At 55.1% G+C, this 7,904-nt stretch overlaps 1 protein-coding gene across 1 annotated transcript; it reads right to left on the reverse strand.

The window, feature by feature from the left end:
* Nucleotides 1-4,720: 4,720 nt before the first annotated feature.
* On the reverse strand, nt 4,721-7,607 carry LOC123046097 (auxin response factor 10). The gene is made up of 3 exons (XM_044469385.1): nt 6,176-7,607; nt 5,039-6,030; nt 4,721-4,952 (listed from the first exon to the last, which is right to left on the reverse strand). Exons 1-3 carry the CDS (start codon nt 7,238-7,240, stop codon nt 4,883-4,885), a joined length of 2,127 nt encoding a protein of 708 aa, XP_044325320.1. The 5' UTR covers nt 7,241-7,607; the 3' UTR covers nt 4,721-4,882.
* Nucleotides 7,608-7,904: the final 297 nt, after the last annotated feature.

A 7,904-nucleotide genomic window follows, 5' to 3' on the forward strand; every position in this document is an offset into this window, starting at 1 on the left:
TTGTGCTAGCTCGACCACCACCACTAGCACTTGTGCTTGCTCGACCACCACCTCTAGCACTTGTGCTAGCTCGACCACCACCTCTAGCACTTGTACTCCCTCTACGAACACTAGCACCTCTAGCACTTGTGCTCCCTCTACGACCACCACTACCACCTCTGACACTTGTGCTTCCTCGACCACCACCACCGTCACCTCTTCCACCTCGTTCACCATCGGTGCCGCCTCCACGACTTGTTTTTCTTTTTTTGGTTTTCTTATTCTTGCATGTCCGCTCATTGTGTCCCCCTTCACCGCACACCCCACAGTTGATAGTGTCAGGAGCCTCCATGAAATGACCGCTACCAAATTGTTTCATGCCAGTGTATCCAGCCAGGTCATCCATATCACCCCTGAACCTCTTAGTTCTCCTTCTACCCTTCGTCTCCACCTTCAGAAGAGGGTCTGGCCTAATATGAGGGCCATGGTACTCAGGCCACTGTGATTGGTCCAAGAAAGGGCGAAATCTTGGCGCCCATGTCAACCTAGTAGCTTCCAGATGGAACTCTTGCATCCGCACGGTTTTTCCATCACAAACATGTATGTTTCTCGCCTTCGCCGCCGTTATCAAATGCGAGCATGGCCAATGATACTTACTAGGCCTCTCGCACTGGCACCACCGAGTCTTCAGTTTCACCTCAAATGCAGCACCACCATATTGTCTACCGTCTCGTGTTGTGCCACCTGGCTCATCAATTTGATAGATCATTTCAATTCTATCGAATATGATAACTTGTTGCCGTGAAGACTTGCTTGCTTGTAACTGCAACCATTCATCAACCTTTTCCGGATAATCCTTTTTTTCACCTATCCATTTTGCAGTCTCTTCAGAATGCCTCTGAAAGTACTCATTAAGCTTGAAGAAGGTGTACTCCACTATTGCAGTCACCGGCAATGCACGAGCACCCTTCAACACATTGTTGAAACATTCTACCAGATTGCTCGTCATGTCGCCATATCGCCAACCACCATCGTCATGAGCGCGTGCCCACTTGTGCTTCTCGCTTAAATTCCTAGTTAAGAAGTCTTTTCCCCCTTCGTTCACCGCTGCAAAGAGTTTGTTGTACCGAGCATCGAAACCTTGGGTGGTGAAGGCCACACATACATGGGTAAGGTCTTTGCTGAGCTCCTTGCTCTTACATGCCCGGTAAAAGTTGGCCACGAAATGCCTCATGCACCATCTGTGGTGAAGCTTTGGAAATCCTGGAATAACAATGTCCATTGCCTTGAGTATGCCATGATGCCGGTCCGATATGATGCATACCTCCCTAGCCCCAATCACGTTATGCCTAACATGACCCATGAACCACTCCCAGTTGTCTTGGTGCTCGGAAGGCACCAAAGCAAATGCACACGGCAACACATTGTCGTTTGATGAGTGCGCCATTGCTACCATTAGTGTGCCCTTGTATCTACCGGTCAAGAACGTGCCATCTATAGACAAGACCGGACGACAATGCTGAAACGCCTCCACACATTGTCCATAACTCCAGAAGGCACGGTGGAACACTCCCTCGTGATCCTCGACCACATGAAACATGCCCGGGTTCCTATGTGCAATGGCGGCCAACAACCTTGGGAGCTGGTTGTATGCTTCTTCGTAACCACCATACAACATCCTAATAGCATTTGCCTTTGCCTTCCATGCCTTCCCATACTTGACTTCATAACCAAATTGTTTTTTCACCGTCCGCATGAGAAACCTCACTTTCACAGTGGGATCAAAGCCTATGTCTTTCATCCATTTGTATCCGAGATACTCAGATGTGAGTTGACGGTGTGTCTTTCTAAGTCGTTTAGATGGAGGTTTGCATCTATGAGTGGCAACACAACTTTTTAACACCCATTCTTCGGTTTCTTTAAGCTTTCTTGCACGAACCTTCCATGGGCATCCTTCTTGCTCACACACCACGGTGTAACGCAACTTCATGTCGGAGTGCTCAACATAAAATGGCCTATGGTTTCGAATGGCATAGTCAGCCAACCAAAACTTCAGCATAGGCAAGCTCAGAAACTTCACTCCTTTCTTCAAATAAGCATTCTCGTCCTCATTCTCCACCCTTGGTTCTCCTGGATCCGGGCATGGTGTTGGCTCAATCGCCGTCATTCTCATTCCACCGTCAACAACAGCTTTATGGGCAAGGCTGAGATCTTTAAACAAGTGAGTTCTTTTTTGTAAGCCCGTCAGCTCAAAGTGGATTTGGTTCTCCTCCTTTGTGAATCCATCCTCGTCCAACTGTTCAACTGGACCCTCGTCATCCGAGTCATACGCATATTGACGCCTAAAAGGCAAGTCACGATCCATGTCCTTTTGCGCTATGTACGCATCCAAGTCACCAACATCATTACCATGAAACCCTTCCTCTTGCTCTTCGTCGTCATCATAAGCATCTTCATCCTCTTGAATTACTCCGTCACTAGCAATCACCTCAACTTCATTTGCTTGGCTAGTTGGTGGTTGGCTAGAAGCATTGGGGGCATACAACTCAACCTCATTTGCTTTAATAGATGGTACACGGGGATGTGGTGGGGGATAAACATTGGGGGCATCAACCACAACCCTATGCTCAACAAGTGGCACCATTGTCCTCTCGCTCATGTCATCCATTGGGGAAGAGACATGCCGGTTCAAATCAAAGGTAAACCGAGGAGATTCAACCTTGGTGGCAAACAATTCAAGTGACTTGTCTTCCGATTGGGATACTTTTTCCTTGTATACATCCCAATGCAAATCCGAGGTGATAGGCATACTTTTCAAGCGAGATTTGGCTCCAACTCCAACATCATACCTTCCTATTAACTTAACATCAACATTGGTGTCCATCCACTTCAAAACTTGTCTCACTTTTGCAACAACATCCTCATAGCTAGGGCTTGTATCAAAAACCAATGGTTCCTCACCCGTGTCGGCATTGTTACTCAAGAATGCCTCCTTGTCAATGTAATGAACATTAACAAGTCTCTCCATCTAAAAATAACATGAATGCATTTAAGACTTCAATGAGAATTGGTGTTTATCCAAATACATCTTATTATATCCAAATCATATCAACACTAAATTATTGGTCATGTCCACAAAAGTATCACTAATTAACACACACTAAGCAAAGTTAACCCTAATCACTAACTAACCCTAACCCCCAATCTTTCTACTCAACAAACATATATTCCTACTACACACCATGCATAGCACTATATTATCAAAGTTAACCAAGCCATTCACACTAACATAAGGGGGAGAAAACATGAACTAGGGTTCCACCAACATGTATAAAATGCAACAAAAATAACAAGATTTAACAAAAAATAATTGGATGATTTGGGGGAGATTACCAAGAGCAGCAAAGTGATGGAAAAATCCACCTAAGGGATGCACCTTTTGGAGAGGATTTGAGGGGGAGCTTGAGGGGTAGGAGAGAGTATGAGAGCTCCAAGTGTTCTTCAAGCTCGGGTTGTGGATTGGGGAAAGTGTGTGGGGTGGGTCTCACACACTCTCCCGTGGGTTATCCACTTACCAGGGCCAGACGCCAGGGTCCCTGGCGTCTGGCCCCTTTGCCACGTCAGCTGGTCAACATGCAGGCGGGCAGTGCGGGCCAGGGCCAGACGCCAGGATCCGTGGCGTCTGCTTCGCAATCCAGACGTCAGGGATGTTGACATCTCCTAAAAAGGTTAGAAACGATATTTTTTTCAAAGTGAGGTCGAATCGGGATTTTGTTAGCCTTATAGGTCATAACAGTAACGTGAACCGCCCGACCGCCCCCCCCCCCCCCCCCCCCCCCCCCCCTCCCTCTCGAAAGCGCCTGTCCGAGTGATGGCGCGCTCCTATCGCTCGCGGTGCAACATTCTTTCACCTTCCCCTGCGACTTGCCCGACCGATCTCACGGCCTTGCTTCGCCTCTTCCCCTCCGCTCCCCTCCCCTCGCTCCTGTCGTCTTCGTGGTGACAGGGACGTGGTCAAGAACACTTGCCGGACAAGCAAGACCAGCCGAGCAACCGAGCCCAAACGGCTGACGGGACGGAGGCCTTCTCCGTGACCTCTTCCGGCCAACGGTCGTCGTCGGTCCAACCCCACGGCCGAGCACGTATTGCAACTGTACAGGGTGCAGTCTACACCGTCGCTGACGACAGTGCTGATATTCAGATAGGCGACGACGCGGTGATAAGAACAACGGAGGACGCAAAACACCAAAAGTTAGGCGTAACAGGATCGCAGATACGTGCGCCGGTGGGTGGCTCCGCGCCTCAGTTTTCAGCAGTGCAAAAAGGAAAGGAAATACTACTAGTACTCCAACATCAGGAGAGGAACAGTATACGCGCAGGGAATAATGGGTTGATGCGAGGTCGGGGTCCCGGTCGGCCGGTCACTGGCGCGGTGGTGCACTGTTCTTTTGGTCGATCCGGTTAGATGAAACGTCCATCTCATGGAGTATCGTCTCCCCGCGCCAAAATGGGCAGGCAGCGGAGTTATGTTTGCCACTGCGAGCAAAGGACACGGCAATGGCATGGAGGACCCGGACCTGGAGCCGTTAATGCACTGCCCCATCATGCCCAGCCCGGAGCAGAGCAGAGAGAGATACGTAGCGTACGCAGGGGATCATGAAAGGTGTCCAGAGTGGAGTGGTGCTGCTGCCACATTGATTTGGTTTGTTTTGCAGCTCCTACGGCTACGGCGGCGAGAAAATGAAAGGGAAATGAGCTAACTCGGGAAAAAACCACAGCTTGCAGTTCAGCTGTACACGTAGGGGGTGGCGCTAGTCCGGCTTATTGCTCGCTGTTGAGGACTTGGAGTGGCCGGCGACCTAAGTTATTCGGCTAATGACGATTCTGCTTGCTTCCTTCCTTCCTAGCCCCCGATGTTGTCGCTGCCGGCGTCCGTCAGGATCGTCAGCCTCCGGGCCGATTTCACGAACGCGCTGCAAATTCAACGTCGTTTTTCAGCACAAGAATTCATTCATAACGAGTGATCAATGCTTTCAAGTGACATTAAAGTGCTGCCCACCTGAAAGGCTCATCGCCGATGTGCTTCACCTCGCCGGCGGCGCTGCGGTAGAGCACGTGGTTCCTCAGTTCAGCGCACTCCATGCCGAACATCTCGGACATGCGGCTGTACAGCTCCTCGAACGACCCCAGCGCCGAGAGGTCCAGGTTGCGCCCCACGGCGTCCGACTCCACGAACACCTTGCACTGCCCGGGCTCCAGCCCCAGCTCCGGCGCGGCCTGGCCGCTGCTGTCCCCGAACCACTGCAGCCTCCAGGAGGACGTGTTGTTGTTGCTTGGGCTGCCCTGGATCACGCCGGAGCCGGAGCCGGAGCCTTCCGAGAGGTTGGGCGCCTTCTCCGCGTCCCAGTTGGGCGAGCCGCACCCGCCGGCTACCGGCGAGGTGGCTGCCTCGCCGCCGGCGCTGCTGGATTTCATCTGCTCCTCGGTCAGTATCGCCTGCCCGAAGAGCAGCAGGGTCGGCGCCGGCTTGACGACGTCGCCGGCCTTCTTCTTTGTCGGAGCGCGCGTCGTGATGTTGTCGTCTTCGCGGGCGGGCGAGGTGCCGATCGTCAGGTCGGTGCTGATCGTTCTTGGTGCGCGAGGAGCGACGTGGTCGGCGGCGGGGCGGCGGACGCCGCCCGCGTAGAGCAGGCTCGACTGCAGGTTGCTGAGGTGGAGATCCGAAAAGGACGGACCGAATTGCGCATGCCTGGCTCCCTGTATCCCTGCGAGAGGAGCACCATTGCTGTCCGGGAAGGGGAAGAATGGGAAGCTGTGGTGCAGGAGTTGGTCCTGCTGGTGGTGGTGGTGGTGGTTGGGCGGGAACGGCGGCGGCGGCGGGTGGAAGAGCTGCCCCTCGAAGGGGAAGTCGGCGTAGGAAGGGATCCGCGGCTTCTTGCGCGGCGGCGAGAAGGACGGCAGGTGGAGGTTGGGCATGCTCGACACGAGCTCCACCAGCCACGGGCACACGCGCTTCACGTTCTGCAGGAGCTCCGGCTCGTCCCAGGTCACCTGCGGATTCATGGAGGAATACGATTATTAATCATCGATTTGGTACCATATGCCATATGGTCCCATGGCATTGAGAGTTGCCATGTGGGTTGATGGTCTGGAAGCTAGTTCGTTCAAGAGAATCTCCAGAGTGTGCCGGGCGTACCTGGAGGAGCCGCCAGGGCGACTGCGGCCACCGGCTGGGGTCCGCGGCGTGGATGCCGGCGACGGTGCCCATGAACCAGCTGATCCGCGACGAGTCCTCGGTCTCGAACGCCATCTTGAAGCGCATGCCGGGGCACCACTGCACCTGCATGGCCGCCCTCACCGCGCCCGCGCGCACGCAGAACTCCGGGGTGCTCGCCCGCGGGTAGTACACCACCTCGAACGGCTGCCCGGTGGCGGCCATCCTCGCCGCCGCGACCACGTCCTCGGCGGGGACCTTCCCCTTGGCGGACGCGCCGCCGTCGCCGGAGCTGGCATTGCCGCGCATCAGGCCCCTGTAGTGGTCCCACCCGGAGTGGCCCTCGTCGCAGAAGACGCGCTTGGCGCGGCGGATGCCGACGTGGACGTCGCCGCCCTCGCTGCGCAGGAAGACGATGGAGTCGCCGGCGAGGAGCTTCTTCTGGTTCACGAAGTTGCTCCAGCCGGTGGTGAGCAGGTGGCGGCGCGGGGTGCCCCGGTAGATGTGGCGGAACTTGAACTCGTCCCCGTGCACGTCCTTGACGAAGATGTTCTGCACGGGCGGCTCCGAGCTGTAGTCGAGCGGCGGGAAGATGGTCTCGGCGCAGAAGCGTGGGACCGAGAAGCCGCCGCCGTTGTTGGCGTCGGACTGCGTGAGCGTCTTGGCGAAGGACGCCGGCTTGGGGCGGTCGTCCTGCGCCCTCCCTTCGGCGGCGGCGTCGCCCACGTCGACCGCCGGGTCGCCCTGGCGGAGCGGGACGAGGCGGATCTTGGCGAAGACCTCGTCGCTGTGCGGGTCGGCCATGAAGCGCACGGCGGAGACGCGGCAGGGGAGGAAGGCCGGGACGCGCGCGGCGGACAGGTCGACGGCGCCGGCGGCCTGCTCGGCGTGGCCCTGCGGGAAGTAGTAGACGGCGGCGCCGACGGGCGGCACGGTGCACATGCTCCCCGCGCAGGCCAGCCAGAGCTGCGAGTCGACGGAGCGGGGCGCGTCCTCGCCGCCGCCGCCGCCGCCCGCCGGGCACGACAGCTCGGTGAAGGTGAGCATCCTGCCTCCCTTCCCTCGCAACGACGCCGAAGGCTGGTGCTGCTGCCGCTGGCGCAGTGGACGGCGAGACGAGACCAAGTAAAAGAGGAGGACTGGATGGAGTGAGTGGGGGAATGGAGTTGCGGTTGCAGGGGCGCGGGCGGTTCGGGGCGGAGTTAGCGGGAGGAAGGAGGGGCTCCCACGGTAAACAAGGGGAGTAACAAACCTCCACAGGCCCCGTGGCTTCTTATAAGTGCCGTTGCATCGTTGGGGAGGGGGAAGCGGGACATGGACGCCGGCCGGGTTTGCCGTGCGACGCTCTCAACTCAGCACGGGACATGCGGGTCGGGGGCAACGGGAAGGCTTCATCTGCTCGCCGGTACACGCCGTACATGCAACACGATATTTTGGACTCAGCTGACTAGGGCCTTCTACAAAACCGCTTGCAAATGGTTGTAGATAAAGAGGACTATGGCCGGCCTTAGATTGAGGCCTTAATTAGCGGTGTTTTCTTTCTTTTTCCAGAATAACGGTCGATCTGTTTATTCAAGGAATTCAGGAATTTCACCCGCAAAAAAAAAGGAATTCAGGAATTTCAGTTTTTCTTTTTTGGAAAAAACACCGAAGTTTTATTCATTGAAAATAAGCAATACATCGTTTACGAGGGTCGGTGTAATTTCAATGA

Source organism: Triticum aestivum, chromosome 2B (genome assembly GCF_018294505.1).
Source record: "Triticum aestivum cultivar Chinese Spring chromosome 2B, IWGSC CS RefSeq v2.1, whole genome shotgun sequence".
NCBI lineage: Eukaryota > Viridiplantae > Streptophyta > Magnoliopsida > Poales > Poaceae > Triticum > Triticum aestivum.